At 33.0% G+C, this 20837-nt stretch overlaps 1 protein-coding gene across 1 annotated transcript in view; it reads left to right on the top strand.

Annotated features, from left to right (window-relative positions):
* Nucleotides 1-10298, top strand: part of SPOCK3 (SPARC (osteonectin), cwcv and kazal like domains proteoglycan 3) — a 487010-nt gene extending 476712 nt beyond the window's left edge. The window contains 3 exon segments of the mRNA XM_049631295.1: nt 2172-2234; nt 5277-5414; nt 8613-10298. Coding sequence (XP_049487252.1) covers nt 2172-2234; nt 5277-5414; nt 8613-8782 — 371 coding nt within the window. The 3' untranslated portion in view covers nt 8783-10298.
* The last annotated feature ends 10539 nt before the right edge of the window (nt 10299-20837 follow it).

Here is a 20837-nt window from a genome sequence, read left to right as displayed (position 1 = left end):
CTAATGAAAAAGAATAGCCATTTATTTAAAAGCATGCTTTCAAATGTTTCACCTTATAAAAGAATGTATTTTTCCTCACTATTCAATAAAACAACAAATTATTATTTACTGTAATTAAAGTGTTATGTAATATATTTGGCTATATATTAGAGTAATATATAAAATATATAATATATAAATAAGAGTTATATATATATATATATATATATATATATGTAGTATACCCATGTTAAGACAGAATTGCCTTACAAATAATAGGAGAAATACTTCAGAATTAAATATGTGTAGATGAACAGCTGAATCTTGTACAGTGTACTCGTGAAATCTTAAATTGCTCCCTTATACAAAGTTTGTGGGACTGGTACTCATGTTTATTCAGTGAGGTCACTAATCGAGAGAATCAAATGTACATGGATTTTCAGGCAATGTCATAACAAACATATACAAATATTATTTTTACTTTGCAAAAACTAGTCCATAGTAATTAGAAAAAATGCCTTCAATATGATATTGAAGCTTCAGCTCAAAAATTTCCTCTGGCTTCTATTATATTTGGAAGGAGTAAAATTTTAAATGTCCATTCTATAAGCCCATGTTGCATAACTTGATACATTACTCAGTGTTCATCATAAGTGTACTCTTAATCCCCTTCACCTATTTTTCTCATCACCCCCTCCCTCCCCCAGCATGCCCCTACCCTCTGGTAACCATCAGTTTGTTGTCTATAGTTAAGAGTCTGTTTCTTGTATAGTCTCTCTCTCTCTCTTTGAAAAAAATTACTTTTTCTTCACATTAGATTTCCCATGGAAAAAGACTTGTTTGGCTTATATATATTAAACTATAAAATGTATATTGGGGTGCCTGGTGGCTCATTCAATTAAGCGTCTGACTTTGGCTCAGGTCATGATCTCACAGTTCTGTGCTGACAGCTCAGAGCCTGGAACCTGCTTAGGACTCTGTGTCTCCCTCTCTCTCTGCCCCTCCCCTGCTCTCACTTATGCTCTCTCTCTCTCTCTCTCTCTCTCTCTCAAAAATAATAAATAAACATTAAAAAATTAAATATATACATATATTAATCACTTTGTCTCATTTCCTCATTACACTTTGTTACTTACATGAAAATTTAATAACTGAATATTGTCAAATTTATATAATATTTTTAAATTATTTGAATTGATTATACCCTGCCTTTTCCCTAAAATGTTGTAGTATGGGAAAGTAGGTACTAGTTCCTATTGGTTTTCTGCTTCAATAATTTAAGATGCCTTTTTATATAGAAGGTTTTTAGAATATGAGCATAAAATACGTTGAACTATTTGAATATTATAAATTAGAAAATATATTTATTATATAAAATATATGTAATAATACATAATAATAATATAAGCCAAGCTATATTGTGTCCATTTAGAATTTTATATTTATCTGAAAATGTTCTCCTTTAAGTGGTTGAGTTCAAAAAGAAAGGCAATTCTTTATTTCTAAATTTGCTTAATTTTTAAAAGATGGCTTATCAGAAATTATTTTATAATATGTCCTGTTTCCACACTGCATATATACTTGAAGTATCTGCATAGAACTAAAAAGACCAATAGAACTAAAAAGACCAAAGCCTGTCAGCATTATTCAGTATCAAAACTTATAATAGTGTGTCTGATATAAGCTGAAAGAGTATTGACTTTTTTTAGAGATTACTTTTTTAATGCAAAGCTATTTCTCTATATCTTATAGCCTGTTTTAAATAAAGGGAAAACATAATCAGTTAATTGTTTTGACACCAGTCCCTCAGGCGGATTTATATTGCTGAGTTGATTGACCGTTTAATAGTAAACGATAAGAACCATTTTCCATCATATAAGTATTTCATATCATTCTCTGCATTTTTCTATACAATTTGGTCTGTCTGCAAAAAATCAAGATAATCTAATACCAATAATTAGGAAAGCCTTTCTCTCTCTGTCTCTTTCCCCCTGCCTCTGTTTCTCCCTCCAAGTATGCATATAGATACACATACATGTATCGTATAGGTACGTACTCCATAAAAAAGAAATAATACATCATATGTGTCTTTTAAAGCCATGTAAAGACCAGATGAGGTTTGATATCATAGAAATTATTCTTTTTTTTATCTAACTATAATCCTTGAAGTAACACTTTTAATGTCATTGCAGACCCACCTTGCCAGACGGAGCTCAGCAATATTCAGAAGCGGCAAGGGGTAAAGAAGCTCCTAGGTGAGTAATAGATCATTCTTCTGAAGCCTTTATTGCTTACATAAATAACCCCAGGGAAACAGCAACATAAAATCAATATTAATCCAACAAAGATAGACGACACTAAATTTCAGTAACAAAATTTATGAAGTTTTTGAAAGCCATTAAACTTACTTTTATTATCTTACCTATTGAAAGATATTATGTCTGTTTTATTACCCTAATATAATGTTCATTTTGAAAGTTATTAAGTGAAAAAAGAGATTTAAACAATGCTAAAGTTAAAGCATCAGCAGAAACTTTCATTCTAATTCTGTGGCTAACAATTCAAGAATAATGGTGCACACATGCATATAATAATCTAATACATATAAAATAATCTAATATATTTATATATTCTAATATATCTATAATAATGTATATATAATATTTATATGATCTATATATATTCTAATATATAATCTAATATGCCTACAATGATCTAATATCTACTATATGATATATAATATGTAATATATAATATATATGTAATAATATCTATAATAATCTAACATGTATAAAGTAATATGAGAGAGAGATGGGTGAAAGCATGCCGTAGTACCTCAAAGAAACTTGAATAAACTTTCTAGTGTTTTTCATCAGCACTTTTTACTAACTTACTTTTAGCAAGTAAATATATGTATTAGATAGATGATAGATAGATAGATAACAAAATTCACCAAAAGTCTTGAAACATTAGAGTGCTTGACTATCAAGAAATTACTAAACTATTATGTGTGATTATTTTGTTTATTCTTCTAGACATAAAAGTTTAAAATAAACTCTTTTGAATAATTTTAAAGAAATTTTACAAAGATTAGTACATAGTTTATATATGTCCTTTACTCTACCTCCCCCAGAGTTACCATCTTATTATGTACCAAATAACCATTGTCTGTTTGTCAATTCTAAGAAATTAACATTGCTATAATTCTATTAGTTAAAACTTAGACTTTATTTGGATTTTACCAGTTTTTCCACTGATGTCCTTTTTCTGTTTTAGGATCCAATGCAGAATACCACATATGCAATGTTTTCTGTTTTGTCTTTTCCATGTATATTAATGCCTTGAGTATTTAATAGAACACAATTTTTAATATTTTTGAATCTCATTGATTTATTATGTCACGCTATCTTCGTAATTATAATATTGCATGTTTAAATGAGTTTTTTATAAATTACTTGAAAATCCATACTTCAAAATGAAAAGGCTATTTTTTTTGTAATAAAGCACTTTAAGATATAAAGAATTACTAATGATAAAACTACAATGTGTTATGTTTCTTTTAGCTCTGTTAAAAAATGCATACTACACCACAGCTCAAAAATGAAATAATACAGTCATACATAGGTTTCTTTGTTTCCACAAAGCAAAGTTTATCCATGTACAATGGGAAAAGCCATTGAAATTCAACTGAAAAATATTTTAGACTTACCAAAATTCAGAATTTGATTATTTGCAGTTTAAAAAAAATGAAAACATATCTAGTGCCTTTGGAAGGAGTAACTTTTATTCTTTTTACATAATAAAAATGGAAATCATTATTAGAGAATGAATGCCCTAAATAGTTCTTTTTTTTTTTTGGAAGTATAACGGTACTTACCTGAAAAGTTATCAGTTGTTATATAGAGATAGTGCGTCATACTGGCATTAAAGATAAATTAATGGTCACACTAACTCTACATCATAACACGTTCATGTCAAAGATGTCAAGTTATGATAACGTTTTAAAAGATGGAGCTAAGAATGTGAAAAAAAAGTGTTCTAATTTTTGCTGGTCTTAAATCTACAGATGGCGTTTTCAAGTTTTCTATATTAGTAATATTCTGTCTACTTCACTGATAGTCTCATACTCCAAATCTTTCAAATGAATTACAATTTTAAAATCAAACTATTTATTGATCAGAATTTTGAAACTTTATTTAAAGAGGTAATATTATGATCCCATATGGTTGCAAGACTAAGTAAATTGAAAGAATTTCATGTTCTATTGATTTATTCAGCGGTTGCTTTTCTCTCTCTCTCTCTCTCTCTCTCTCTCTCTCACTAGATAACTAGAGTGTGTCTGGTCACTGAGAGAATAGAATAGTCAGGAAAGACAAGAAAATTTTCTAATTTCCTAAGCCTTACTTTGTTGTGTCGGCATAAACATTTAAGAAAGTGAATTCACTTCTAAGTTATGAATTAAACATTTATCATTAGCCACGTGCCAGGTACTATGTTAGATATTATAGATGTGAAAATAAATGTCTAAATGTCTGTCTTTCCCACTTGATTAAGAGTTGTTAATATAATACTCAAAACAAAGAGAATGCAAAATTCCCAATAGAGAGGATATCACATTATAGTGGTGAAAGCACGTAATAATAAACCACACACACACACACACACACACACACACACACACACCACGTTATAAGAAGCATATGAGAAATCTTCCAGTTTAAGAGAGGGGTGCATATTAGGGGTCACATTTAAGTCAATATTAAAATGTAAGAGGGAGGGAAGGAAGGAGGGAGGGATTCCAGATGAGAAACAGATAAATACAGAGATGAAGCATTAGTGAATTTGGGCAAAACAGTTTGATGTGGAAAAAGCTTGGAGTATATGAAGGAAAATTTGGGGGATAGAAAATAGAAAGTAGGCAGTGATGATGGTAGGGGGTCTGGTGTGCCATTCTAAGTGGTCTGGATGATGTAATACACACGGCATTACCCAGGTTCTAATTCTGTATTATACCTCTGAGAACAGAGTACCCTTTGCAGAATGAGAAGGAGTAATAATAAATTTGCTTAACAAAAGAAACATAAAGTAGTTTATTATGTAAATAGCCTGCCTCATGACAGCAGTAAGCTTACCTATTTTGTTCTACATATATCACTAGTTCACAGCCTGGAGGGGGAACTCCATGTGTGTATATCTTGAGTGAATTAATGCATAGGTGCTGACCATCAAATAGAAACACAACTTATTTATAATTGTGCGTGCGTGTGTGTGTGTGTGTGTGTGTGTGTGTTTCACAGGACAGTACATCCCCCTCTGTGATGAAGATGGTTACTACAAGCCAGCACAGTGCCATGGCAGTGTTGGACAGTGCTGGTGTGTTGACAGATATGGAAATGAAGTAATGGGATCCAGAACAAATGGTGTTGCAGATTGTGGTAAGAATAAGGATTGCTTATTTAATAATTTCTCAAGCACAAGATGAGTTCTTAAGAATCTCATTAATTTGCCCAAGCATTTAAGGAGGACATACTCTATGCAAAAAATGTAGAATATATTGGGGAGGGAGGGGTGACAAAAAGGGTCACTCCTAGCATATGAAAACCTTGTGTAAATAATAAATAGAATGCATTACTTAAGTATTTGAAGGGAGAAGAATTAAAAGGTGAGTTCCTTTTACTATTTCATATACAGAAATGTTAAATACCTCCTGTTTTCCTCTCAAGTACAGCATATTCTTGTCATCCACTCTATTCCAAGTTGGCTAACTCCAGTGTGTGCCTTGTCCCCATATGGAACCCTTTTGTCTGCATACCTTTGGAGAAATTGACCTAGGGAGTATGTGGGTTCATTCACAAAAGAAAAGCTAACGTTTTTGAAGGAAAGGTCCACAAATTGCAGCTATATGAGCATATCTCCTTATATTTGGGTAGGAAAAATATAGTTTAAATGTTTGAAAGGTAATTATAATTAATATATATAATTATATATATATAATTAATATTCTAATTCTTTTCATGGAGGTGACTTTTTTATGTGTAAATCTAAAAATAATATTAGAGTTAAGTTGCACATCATGCACATGTATTTTAAAGTTTTAAATGTGGTATCTTTTTGCTTCATAAATTTGTTTTTTAGAATGCAAGTTTCAAATGAGTATTTTTGTTTGTATGATGAGTTTTCATTACAAAACTCATTTAGCTATACACACACACACACACACACACAAACACAACATGCACACTCCCATGTTCATGCACACATATATACTAGGAATTAATGGATTGTGTCTCAATATGCATGGCCAAAAATGAAAATAAAGTACTTGGTCAATCTTGTATTTTAGATAATGTCTAGTTGTCTCTTTTAAGTGGTATTTATTTATTTTCTTTCCAGATTTATTTAAATTCAAATTACTTTAGTTTCAAGAGTAGAATTTAGTGATTCATCACTTACATATAACATTCTTCCCAACAACTGCACTCCTTAGCCCATCTCTCTCATCCACCTCCCCTCCAACAACTCTGTTTGTTCTCTCTAGCTAAGAGTTTCTTATGGATTGCCTCCCTCTCTGTTTTTATCTTATTTTATCTTTCTTTCCCTTCCCCTATGTTCCTCTGTTTTGATTCTTAAATGCCATATATGAGTGAAATCATACGGTACTTGTCCTTCTCTGACGGGTTTATTTTGCTTTGCATAATACATTCTGGTTCCATCCACGACACTGCAAATGGCAAGATTTCATTCTTTTTGGTAGCTGAGTAATATTCCATTGTATGTACATACACATACATATATATGCACATACATATACATATACACATAAATGCCACTTCTTTATCCATTCGTCAGTGAATGGACATTTGAGTTCTTCCCGTAACTTGGCTATTGTTGATAACGCTGCTACTTTATGCAAATTTTAAACTGATAGACCGTGATCATTTAAAAAATATAAATGGTAAACTATATAAAGGTAATGACATCTAGTGCTTAAGTGCCTCTTCTGCATGTATTTATCCCATAATATTTTTAATAGCTTGGTTTTAGTTTTCTAGCCAACATTATTAGAATTAAGTGAGATAAAGTAGTATTAAGTAGATGCCTAACATACCTTAACATGTAAAGAGCATATCTTTGTAATATGTAGTTTAAAATGGCTGCATTATTAATTACACCAATTATCAGTGATGCCAATTATCAGTGATGAAAATAAAAACTATATGGGGATGAATTCAATGAGTGAATAAAGAAACTGTTTTGAGAACATGACTTCTGAGTTTTCTTAGCATCTTGAAATTATTAACAAGAGACATTGTGTAGGAGGATAGAAATAACATTATCTTCACATAAGATATGAATTTTAATGTGTTGTATTATAAAATCAATTTATAAACAATGGATTACATTAATAAGATTTGTTTTAATTAGCTACCTCAAAATTTTAAGACTAAAATATTTAAAAAGGTAGAAAATAAATGCACACTAACATAGGGTTGAAAAACAAACATTATGAGATATATGTACAATTTGGTCTCTATAAATAGTAATGAATAAATCCAAATATTTTTTAGAGTACTGACTACTTATGTTAGTTTTCTGTTGCTATTGTAACAAATTTCCATGAATTTATTTATTTTTTAACATTTATTTATTTTGAGAGACAAAGAGAGACAGAGCATGAGTGGGGGAGGGTCAGAGACAGAGGAAGACACAGAATCTGATGCAGGCTCCAGGATCCAAGCTGTCAGCATGGAGCCCGATGTAGGGCTCACACCCATGACCATGAGCTCATGACCTAAGCTGAAGTAGTACGCTTAACCAACTGAGCCACCCAGGTACCCCAACAAATTTCCGTAAATTTAGTGGCTTAAACTACACAAATGTATTATCTTAACAGTTTTGTGTGCCCAAAGTCCAACATGGGCCTTCTTGAACTAAACATCTGAGGGTCATCAGTGCTGCATACCTTCTAGAGGATCTAGGGGACAATCTGTTTCCTTGCCTTTTTCACCTTCTGTAGGCTGCTCATATTTTTTAGCTCATGGACCCTTTCCTCCGAGTTCAAAGCTAACAACGTTGCATCTCTCTTACTGTTCTCCCTAGTCACAACTCCCTCCGCTCAATATGGAAAGGTTCTTTGATTTTAAGGATGCTGGCGATCATCTGAGCCTATCTGAGTAATCCAGGATAATCTCCCCATCTCCAGGTCCTTAATTTAATCAGATCTGCAAAGTCGCTTTTTTTTACCATTTAAAGTCACATTCACAGGTTTTAGCGATTAGGAAGTGAAGGCCTTAAAGGAGCATTTATTTTGCCTACCACACTAATTGGAGAAATTTAAAATTCTTTGTAAAATTCAAAGTTTGACATGAGCCTCTATAAAAACTGGGCTGAGATCAATATTACTGAACTGGAAACCTTGCATATCAGATCTCCTTACTGATTCAGCTTTTTAGGACACAAATTTCAACAAATGATAGAGAGTGGATTTTTCCTTACTTTTGTTAAATAAGTTAAAGGCCAAAGTAAAATTGTACTAATTTGCTTAATTTTCATCAGAATTTTATGTATCTCAGGAAATTATCCCATTACTCAATCAAATGACATTAATAATAATGTTTACTTTTTTCCCTAAGCTATTGATTTTGAGATCTCTGGAGATTTTGCAAGTGGAGATTTCCATGAATGGACTGACGATGAAGATGATGAAGACGATATTATGAATGATGAAGATGAAATTGAAGATGATGATGAAGACGAAGGGGATGACGATGATGATGGTGATGACCATGATGGGTACATCTGATTAACGAGAGCTAAGACCTATAAATTCTACATTTCTATTATTTACAAAGTGATAACCTATTGAGAATTATCTTCTTGCCCTAAAACAAAAGGATTCTAAAACTCACATATATTTTGTATAATTATTTCAAATATTGCAGCTAATGTCATAGGACTTTATGTTTAAATAAGAATCATTTATCTTGAGTTTTTATATGCCTTAGAGAAAAAGAAAATGCATATGGAGTCTAGCCAGAGGGGAAAAAACATTAGGAAGAGCTACTGATATAAACAAATTTTCATAAGAACCAACTATATCAATCTCCCACAAGCAAAACAACAACCAGGACTTGAGGTTGTATACGTTATTTTTCTGAGAGATATTCTAAGTTAAATTTACAATAACTTATTAGTGGCCTGGGTCCCAAGTATTTTATAAAACTAAGCATGACCTTAATTGCTATTCCAAGGTAGCATCTTCCTAGATTTACAGTGAGTGAGGGGATACCGACGGGTAAGAAAAACGGTAACAAGTGTAGAGTCCTCCATTGTGTTTTCATTAATAGTGATGTTTTCAATGATGAAATTATTCTGGATATGCTAGGATACTTTACAAAATGGCAAGTACGGAAAACCATGGATTCTGAAAGTTAAAAACTTCGTTGTCCTTTCTAATTTTTATTTTAAGTTGGATAGCGTTCTCATGTAGAATTTTTTTATATTCTAAAACAGCATGTTTTCTTTACCTTTCTCGATTTCTTTATCTTTCTGACCAGCGATTTAGGGTGCAGAATTTAAAGTAGGAAGACAAAAGGAAAGATTAATTTAAACTACATTTTCACAAAGGTTTGTCATTTGCCTCAATGTCAAATTTAAAAGTCTTAATTCTTATTTTATTTCTTATTCAGATAAAATTTTGCATTTAATCCTAGAATTATGCCATTTTAATTACTAGTGCCGCAACTTAGAGACCGTATTGTATGGTGCCTTGCAAAATAGAAATAGAAAGGTTTTAGCATGCATACCAATATAGGATATTAGGCAATATATAAGCACACCTAATTAACAAATTAATACCAGTAAAGGTACTGCTGCTGGAATGAAGAAAATGGAAAATGTTTCTTTCTTTTTTTCTATTGTTACATAATTGCCATGTGGACTTGTTTATGATTATTGTGTAGAGTAGCATTTAAGATTTAACTGTAACAAAAATTACTTTAATTGCTGTATTTAAGTTAGCATGTTAATTAATTGTGTAGACATTTTGGCAAACGATCACTTTTAAGTATATCAGACCTATGGTTTTGTGCCCATAATACAAATGGAAAAACCTATTGAATTTTATGCATTGGTATCATAATTTAAGCAGTGGGTCAACTTTTCTCCCAATATACAATTCATCGAAGGTAAAATTGGTGAATTATTTCCATTTGATTTATACTCACTAAAAAAGAAACTTTAATGTTGATTTTCTGTAATATTTAAAGTACAATGCATTTTCTTTTTTACTGTTTATGTATAGTTTGCAAAATAAAGAATCTTGTAACCAAATTACACCGTTTCTTAATGATTTTCTGGGTTATAGATAGCACGATGGATTCTTAATATTTTCATTGATTTTTCAAAAATGAATACATCACAAACTAGCTAGGAGAGTTTTTTGAAAATTTTGAATTTCAAAATCAGAATCCTTGGCATCTTGGATATTCTTTTCCTGTATACATTAACAATTATTTTTATTTGTTGATTTGTTTTATTTATTTCATTTGTCAGAGAATTCCAAAGTAGATCATTTTTTTTGTTGATGGTGTTATTTTTAAACCCATTTTTGTGATAGCATATTTAAAATACTGAGCTAAATTTCTATAGCAACAGCAATTTTGAAGAGTGATAGATTGGGGCGCCTGGGTGGCGCAGTCGGTTAAGCGTCCGACTTCAGCCAGGTCACAATCTCGCGGTCTGTGAGTTCGAGCCCCAGGTCGGCTCTGGGCTGATGGCCCAGAGCCTGGAGCCTGCTTCCGATTCTGTGTCTCCCTCTCTCTCTGCCCCTCCCCCGTTCATGCTCTGTCTCTCTCTGTCCCAAAAATAAATAAAAAACGTTGAAAAAAAAAAAAAAGAAGAGTGATAGATTAATTTTATCTATTTGATACATGTATAGGAATTATAAAATATAAGTTATGGATAGTTATAAGAAGACAAAAAAGATCCCACAAATTCTAAGTAGAGGTTTAATAAATGGACTTAAAGTAACAAATATAGCGGCCTTGAAATTAAGCTATTTTTTTAAAGAAATGTTATCTTTCAGGCTCCCAGGAAAGCAACCAATTCAATAGCAAATATAAAATTGAAAATATTTACATTACTAAACTTATGTAATGTATATGTTTGTATACAATATCTATTTGTATATCTGTGTATAAATATTCTATTTGTGGTGTATATTAGGCCTCTTGATCATCACTTAATTCATCTCGTATCTTTTAACTCAATACAACTATACTTATTTATTTATCCCCAAAATACCAATATTCAGCACTTACTCTAATCCAGGCACAATTTTAGGCACTATAAATTCACTGGTGAACAAAATAATCATGAAATTAATATCCTACTGTGGAAAATAGGCAATACATTTATTCCTAGCCTATAACATAATGTAATTGCATTGAGAATTAGAAAAAAATCAAACAAGCTATTTCCTAGAGTTCATTTGGATTAAAAATGATGTATTTTAAAAACTTAAGAGTCTTTGATACAAAATCAAAATTTTAAGGAAGCATTTTTTTGTTAAAGAGAATCAAATTACCTTAACATTTTGTGGCTTTAACATTTTGTGTAGGCAGTACATGTGCAAGTTAAAAATTACAAGAGAGTCAGAATCACGACAAACTAATATTTAAAGTTACTAGAAGAAAAGAGTAGAAACATACAAATAACATATCAAAAATTTTGGCTTGTCAAAAATCTAATGTGGAAATTCATAAATACATTTTGCTGTGCATATCTACAATGGAAATTTGGATATGTTACATAACACTATCAGGGAAACAAGCCAAATTAAAAACAATAGAAAACATTTTAATATTAATCAAAAGAACATGTAAAGCAAACCTTGTGCTTCTGCTAATATTTTAATAAAATAAAATCAATCAAACCCAAATATCAAAATCATTAGAATTTTCTGATTAATTGATGAAACAGACAGTGAGTTATTTGTTTTCTGTATAAATATTTACATATTTTCATTTTATCTGAAGCTCAAAAGAATGTGAAAAGTAACGCAATATAAACATTGAGTCGTATAGTCTGTTCATAGTTTATTTAGAGTGGACTTAGAAATTTTATAAAAAGCATTTGTTTTGAAATAAATATTTTGATGACCTGTTTTGTATACCATGAATGATACTGTGGTTGTATGCAGTGGGTAATTCAGGGCCCCATGCTTAATCCATTTGTGAGACCCCTAATAAATACCTGGGGAAGAAGTAGAGAAAGAAAACAAACAAACAGAATCATCATCATTAATGCATTTTTTTTGTCTGATACATAAAAGTACCTGCATGCACACATACACACGCACAATTAACAGCATTTTTGTCTTTGATTTAAAAAGACCTAGCATTAGCTAGGTCAATTCACATTTATTTCTCTTCTTGCTTGTTCATGATGAAGGAAATATACTGCAGCATATTATATTTCTCAGATGAAATAAGAAAACACTAAAATCTATAACCTACCATGGTACAAATATATAAATAAATAATAATATCAGCCTCCTGCAGTTTATTTTATTTAACGTTATAGCTGATATTGAGGTTAATATAATGGAAAAAACATTTTCATTCATACTGGTATGCATTTTGATATGAAATAATATCAACTTTTTACTTCTGTTTTAAAATATTTCATAAATTATTACTTGAATTTATCAAACTTTTATCAATGATTGAATCAAAAAACACTTCCAGGGGCGCCTGGGTGGCGCAGTCGGTTAAGCGTCCGACTTCAGCCAGGTCACGATCTCGCGGTCCGTGAGTTCGAGCCCCGCGTCAGGCTCTGGGCTGATGGCTCGGAGCCTGGAGCCTGTTTCCGATTCTGTGTCTCCCTCTCTCTCTGCCCCTCCCCCGTTCATGCTCTGTCTCTCTCTGTCCCAAAAATAAATAAGAAACGTTGAAAAAAAAAATAAAAAAAAAAAAAAAAAAAAAAAAAAACACTTCCAAAAAGAAAATTTTAGTGTTAGCTGTAAACAATATTGTAAACAATATGTCATCTCTCCTGGGGCAAGGCAATTTGGAATAGTCTTTTTGAATAATCCCTATTTTCTCTCCTCAAATGTATATGAATTTCTGCATCTTTGTGTTACCTAAGGCCTGTTTTCCCTATTTGCCTCATGCTTCAGTAAAAAGCTAACAAGTAAAGAATATAAATCAATACATCGTGAAACATAATTTAAAATGACAAAAAGAAAAACTGTAGGTGAAAAACATAAAAATTTCATCAACCTGTATATCTCATCATACCCATATTCAACTCTTCAGACATCCTTGTGAAATTTATTTTAATATATTTTTAAATGATGAATCACCCTCTAAATCTTTAAACACATAAATACACACATACACAAACCTGGGTTTGAAATCTATGTCTCACATTTCTTGTCGGTCAAATGTGGTTTAGTGTTGTTGATGCAAGAAAAATGGCATGAACTTCATATGAAAATTCATTTAAAGCAGGAGCATCATGTCTGTCGTATAGTAAGTGCCCATTCAAAGTTAATATTTTTCTGTCAAGTTTTAAACTGGGAGAGCACTAAACCTACTGAAGTTTTCAAAATATATTGACAGAATTAGCTTATCTTTTTAAAGCTTTTTTCCACATCCATTTAAACAAATGATCCAGTTTATAATATTTTCAAAATATTACTAAATACAGGTATAAATAGTGCTTACATCATAAGGTCATTGTAAGCATTAAGATCAATTCACGCATATATACCTGGGGCACAGTAAACACCAAATAACTGCAATTATTATTATTACTATAGGGGCATGGCAGAGCAAAAACACACTAAAAATTAAAAAAAAATTCCAAGCCCAAATATCTGAGCTAGTTGGCTTTCCTAAGTATTTCTTCATTTTCAAGTAGGTATTTTTAAGAGTAATATTGCCTAGTATATGTGTACAGGTACTGCATGTACCATATATTAAACGCCAAATGCATTAAATCCATACAGTAAGCTAGGAGAAGGGCACTATATTTTTATGTTAGAGGTGAAGAAAGGTATCATAGAAATCACTAGTACTCACCATACCCTGTGTACATGAGGCGTCTTCCCTTTTCTTTTTCTTTGCAGTCAAGTTGGAACCATGTGACCAGTTCCAGCCAACTGACAGTGACCCACAGTAACGTGTGATGCTTAACAGGACAGGTGTCATCTATTTTACAGGCAGCTGAGATGACACAGTGATGGAGCTATAACTTCCGCCTACATTTCCCATTTTCACTGGCCATTTCTCCACATCATTCCACATTTCAATCTGCAACAATTATCCAAACTCATGCCATAATGTTATGCAAAATATAACATATTTTAAAAATATCTCAAATCCCTCTAAAGTAAAGCACAGCATTGATGAACTAATTCAGTTGATTAATGACATGGATTCGTACAGTATCTGGTGCTACAAGAAATGCAGCTTCTACAGAGTCAGGATTCCTGAGCTCTTTCTGGTAGTACTTAGTGACTTTGGGCAAGCTGTTCACTTTGCTGTAACTCGGTTTCTTCTCCTGTGAAATAATAAAAATAACGTTGGAATTTACTTGCTAAAGCTATGATGGAACTTCAGTGAGAATCCTAGTTAAATATCAATCTCCAAAAATTAACTACTATAAATAAAAGAAGAGTATGCAGAATGGTAAAAAGCATGGATCCTATAGCCTAACTGATAGGTCTTGAATCCTGGTTCCACTGCTCACTGGCTGGGTGATGTTAGGCAAGTTATTTAACATCTGTGGCTCAGTTTTCTCATCAGTGAAATAGGTATGATATTAATTCTCACTTCAAAGGGTTTCGAAGGAGGGTTACATGCTTTAACATTTTTAAAGCACTTAGAACAGTATTTAGCACTTATCACTAAATAATAGTCACTCTTAAGAAGAGGAGAAGGAAGGGCGCCTGGGTGGCTCAGTCGGTTGAGCGTCCGACTTCGGCTCAGGTCACGATCTCGCGGTCCGTGAGTTCGAGCCCCCGTCGGGCTCTGGGCTGACAGCTCGGAGCCTGGAGCCTGTTTCCGATTCTGTGTCTCCCTCTCTCTGACCCTCCCCGTTCATGCTCTGTCTCTCCTTGTCTAAAAAAAAAAAAAAATTAAAAAAAAAAAAAAAAAAAAAAGAAGAGGAGAAGGAAGAAAAGTAAAATCAATATACTAGTTTCTATTTTTTTGATCCATCACCTGTTTGTTTCAAGATGGAAATACAGATATAATTGTTTTTGTGTTTTCTTTCAGGAAGCGTCTAGTCCAGAAAAATTAGGTGACCTCTGAACATGACCCAGAACATCAATATGGAAACTAAATCATGAATTTGGGTATCAGTTTAGCACAGTCCAATAGTAACTTCTTTTGTAATTTCATCATGCTCATTCTTAAAATGTACTTTCTATTTAAAGACTAACCTTTTCAAAACATTCATTATCCAGAGTTTAAGATGTCCTATCCAAAAGAGTGGTTATTTACAGAACCATTTCAATATAGTGTTCCCTTAATTTTTAATCTTTTTAATTGAGATATTAAATATTGCCAAATTTCATGTTTTTTAAGTCCCTCTGGGGTAATATTTAGAAGCTCCAGAGTTGAAAGAGAAGCAGTAATTAGATGCTATAAATCTGTTATAGGGTTTAACAGCAGTTGCAGCAAAGTGCCATTTTGAATTTATTAGAAATAAAAGCCAAAATTTGTGAACAGCATTATGTATACTTTTAAAAACTTCAGTGTTTGCGGAGGAAAAAGTAGAGATGGAACCATGAGAAACATGAATGGGGCAATTTGACATAGCTTCAGAAAGAGTATGAATCTGAGACATGAATCATTTACATTCGCCCCATATTTGCAAACTCTCATTTTTCATGTACATAGATATCAGCATGAAAATAGGCATTATTGGTAAACTATTTCTTAGTTTATTTTAACCGGATAGCTTTTCCTGATATGACAGATAAAACTTAAAACATTTTTCTCTTGGGATAATGTGTTCTAGGTGCTCATCGTTTCACTGCAAACAACAGATACTTTTTCTGAACTAATTTGACCATTTGGAAAAAGACAGATAAAAAGGAGGAGAAAGTGCACTTTACTGTGTGGGGACATTAGCAAAAATAAGATTCAAATCTGGGCCTCACATTTATAAAATAAAATGACAGAAAAATAAGTGGTATATATGTTATATCTTGCCAAAATAACACATAATTTTATCTCAGGGTTGGTCCGGTTAGTCATGTGAATTGTGGACTATTGAGAGCACCGATTTATAAATTAATATGTATGTTCATATCAGCTGCATAATTATAGGAGCAGTGAGTGTCTACATCAATCTCAGGTTAGTTTCTAAAGTTTGTGATCATTTGAATAAATGTTTATTTTCATGTCACTGTATGTGTGTCTCTGGTCTAATTTTTTTTTTAATTGGGGCTTTCTGGAAGGACCACTATTTACAATAAAGCCATCCTAGCCTCTCAAAGTGAGGAGGAACAGAAGAGATTTGATAAGGTTAAGCATTTCCTACATTAATTATTATATATGCTTGGAATTTATGGATTTAGCATTCAACATTTGAAGCATTCCATGACCATGTTTAACCATGGTCTAGGATATGCTGTAAGGGAAAGCTCTCAATGTTTATAAATATCACAGTCTCTATTTTAATTCTTCCTACTGAAAAAAAAGACAAATAATTAAGTCTAAAATGAAAATTAAACTTTTATAATAGCTGCTGTATTCTATTGCAGTGGTACTCAGTTAAAAATGTAGCATCTCTACTAATCACTTTCAAAGGGCATTCCTAAGGCACTATTTAGGCATGGGTTATTATGGATATTATAATTATATAATAATAATAATAATGCAATTCTTTTTGACTCTCATTCCTTTGACTCCTGTTTCTGACTTCTGGGAATGAACATGATACATTAAGAAAGAAAAACACAAGTTAGTTCGTCTTACACCGGTCAGTGCCCAAACAAGAAGAGGTCAATATTAATTGATACATTTAATCTAGGGTAATTATTATATTGGATTGTCATGCTTCTAATAATCTCTGTGCCCCAATAGCATATATCTTCAAACAAATGATGATTATAAATGGAACTCTATGTGTAGGACACATGCCATTAAACAGCAAGTCTTCGTGGGAAGAGATTCAGTGAATACTGACATCTCTTTAAAAGAAAGAAAGTAGCTGAGCCCCTGGGGCCAGAGACGAGCAACAAACGGAAGTTCTCAACAGTTATCAAAATAAATAAAATCAAAGTCATGTGATTAATATAACATGTTAGAGAGTCTTTTCTCTTCTTTTTTCAACTTTAGCCAAAATATGGCCCCAGCCATCAAAAATCTCACTTTTTGCCAGCATGTTTCACATCAATCATACATCTCTAGCCATATAGTTATTCTGTGACACTAGACACAATTCAAGGTAAATAAAATTGTGACCACTTGTTCTTTAATTGATCACCACCCATTTCTCGCCAATACCACAGGGCAACATGGTGGCTGGTGCAGGTGTGGTTACCAGGTGAAGCCTTGATTTTAGAAGCTTCAGCAGCAATAATAATTCCTTAACTTTTCTTTTCACCAGCAGAGAGGCAAAATGGCTAGAGATTATCCTGTTTCATGGTAGTGTCCATGCAGAAGCCCTCCACATGGATATTTACAGTTGGCAGCAAGAGAATTGATTGCTCAGCTTCATCCTCCCTCATATATCTGCCAAACGTGCTGGTTCATTCTTTTCCAGCTGCCTCACGAATGGCTGAAGGTAGACATACTTCCCTCTCATTTACCTTTATTGTCTCTTTTCTATTTCTCTCTCTTGGCAAAGTGTTAGAATATATGAGTTCGGGGGCGCCGGGGTGGCTCAGTCAGTTAAGTTGATTTCCGTTCAGGTCATGATCTCAGGGTCATGAGATCAAGTCCCATGTTGGGCTCCACGCTGAGTGTGAAACCTGCTTAAGAGTCTCCCTCTTTCCCTCTCTCTCTGCCCCTCCCCCACATTCATGTGCGTGTTCACGCATTCACACGTGCATGCTTGCTCGCTCTTTAATAAAAAAAATACATAACATTTTAAAAAGAAAATATGAGTCAATATCCAAAGTGTGTGCATACACATATGCATATACATGCATACACACATACACACACAAACACACACACCTTTTCTCACACTCACACAAAGTAAAGAGAAAGAAGATACACATTAAGTTTTTTAATCAGAGAACTTACATTAAAACATTTTTGAGTTCTCATTTCTTCTTCCACAGCATGCATAATGTGAAACACATAAGAAGATAATTACACTTGGAAAGATGTTTACCGGCTTTAACATACTAAAAACTAATTATGCTACAGGTTCTATCAAAGTTGTGCTGGTATTGATGGAGCTTTTACTGATGTCTTCCTTGCATGAACAGACCATAAACAAATTGCTGCTGCCTTACAAGCACATTAATTTCTAATGTAGGAGGAAGTTTCTTTTTTGACAGACTGAGTTTGCAGTCCAAGCATTACCACCTGCTTCATCATAAAAGCATATGATGTGATATAATTGGGTTCTAAGTTAACTCCTTTATAAAATTAATGAGTAGGTAAGTGATTGGGTATTAAAGTAAAATAGTGAGTGATTATTTTATATTCCTACATTAGTGCCTATGAAGTAAAACTATTGGTAAATTGTCTACTAAACCTACGTAACAGTTGTTCTGGAATAATAATGCAAATTGTTTGCCTTCTACAATAACTCACATTATAAGGACAAGTGTTTCACTGAAACTCTTAGTGTACTTAATATAAAGCCATAGAGAACTTGAAGTCTATTTTCATGGAAAAGAGCATTTGGCAAATTTATGAAGAATAATATTTAATCATTTTCTTAGGGAAGGTAGAAGCCTTGGATAAGGCATGAAAAAAGAAAATTTTTAAGCAAGTAAAATAAATAAAATCTCAGCCCAAATAGCATCTTAGCTATGATGTCTATGTCAAGAGTTGCCACCTCCTTTAGACTGAGTTAATCTGCTCTAGCTATATTTCCATGGTGAGTTATAACATCCCTCTCTCACAAAACTTACTATATTGGAATGTAACTATTATTGGCATATCGATCTCTCAAACCCTGTAAGATATTTTAGTAGCTTGCTCTTTTTTAGATCCCAGCAATAAACACAACTATAGTTGATGCTTAAAACTTTTTAGGGAAAAGATTGGTAGGCAGAAAGCAAAGAGCTCAGACTGCAGAAGGGATAACAGAAGAGAGACGATAAGGTGGGATGGAGCTAGAGCGTGGGTTGGGCGGAGGAGGCTGGAAATTGAACCAATTATAGAAAGGCAAGTCTGATCGTTGCTGGGCTTTGGAAGTACTTTTGCAGAGAGCTGCTGTAAAGATGGTCCAAGTTTTGCGAGTTAGAAATATTTTAAAGAGAAACAGAATTTGCTAAAATGCAAGTGTGCTTTGAAAAATAAGGAGTGTTAACGGCCATTCCATAAATAGAGTTTTGGCAAATATGAATGTAATTATATGCTCTGTGGAACACACCAAACCCTAAACAGGTTTCCTCCAAAATATTTCGATAAACCTAAATATGTCTTAATGCTAATTCACTGGAAGAATCAATTGTCAGTCCCACATGGATACTTCTGCATCTGTTGACAGCTATGATACTTTTTATTCATTACAAGTCTCAAGGATAAAAATCTGATCATTGGCTTCAGGACCATTCCTTTATCCTTTGAAACCTAACGAGAAGGAACTGAACTAAAACAAACCATTTAAATGAAGGAAATATTATGATTGTGCCTATATTATTTTCACATTACTAAAGAGTCATCCTAAGGTCATGATAACTTCTGAAAGAATATTGTATTAATTTGATTATTTATACTGAAAGTGAAAGCAACCAAACTCAAACTACTATGAACAAAATGAGAAGTGTTGCATCTTCTCATGAGAAATTCATGCTGTGCCAGTCAACAGGCACAGCTTAATCTAAGCATTTACCCACCCATTAAGGCACTGTTTCTCTCTCTTTCAATTATTCTGCTTTTCTTTCTATTTGCCTGGTGGTAAAGTGAGGTTGCCTTGTGTTGCTGCAAATATGTCAACAGTTTTAGCTAACAGTATGTGGTTAGCTCAATAACCAAGCAGTAAGAGAAAGCCTTTCCACAATAAGTTTCTAAAGAAAAAAAAAAAAAAAAGACAAGAATTAACCCTGGTTGGCCTTGGTTGGGTACTATGCGGTTTTTGAAACCATAACTTTGACCCGGGCAATGTGGCATTCTCTTTGATTCCACCTCAGTTATGTGTCGAACTGTGACACTAGAGAGTGTGGTCAACCTATCTACATGGATGGAAAATAACATGGCTCTGTAATAAAGAATATTTTGCTTGCCTGGGGAATGGGGACATTGCAGATATTAAAAATAGAGGTAAGATACATAAACAAAATTTCGTGCTGTCTTTTTCCATGAAACTGTAGAGTACAAAGGAAATGTATAAGACATTATTATAGTTAATTCCTATTAGTCTTGTGTTCTTGCCTTTCTGTGCACACCTCCACAGAGAGCAGTATATTCCTGGGACCTGAACTCTTGAATCCTCCTCCCAACTCTTGCCCTTATGGACTCCTTAACAAGATGTCAGCTTTTCTACCATAATGCAAAATTTTATTAAATGCAACACATTCTAATTACGAGGCTATGAGGAAACAGGCACTTGGATACGTCACTGGTGGGAATGCAAACTGGTACAATCTTTCTGGTAGGAATTTTGCATTACCTAACAAAACACATGCCCATTTACTGTCTAACCAGCAATCCCAC

The sequence above is a fragment of the Panthera uncia genome, chromosome B1 (genome assembly GCF_023721935.1).
Source record: "Panthera uncia isolate 11264 chromosome B1, Puncia_PCG_1.0, whole genome shotgun sequence".
NCBI classification, from domain to species: Eukaryota; Metazoa; Chordata; class Mammalia; order Carnivora; family Felidae; genus Panthera; species Panthera uncia.
Note: the sequence above shows the minus strand (reverse complement) of the source record. Positions and strands in the feature narration are given on the sequence as shown.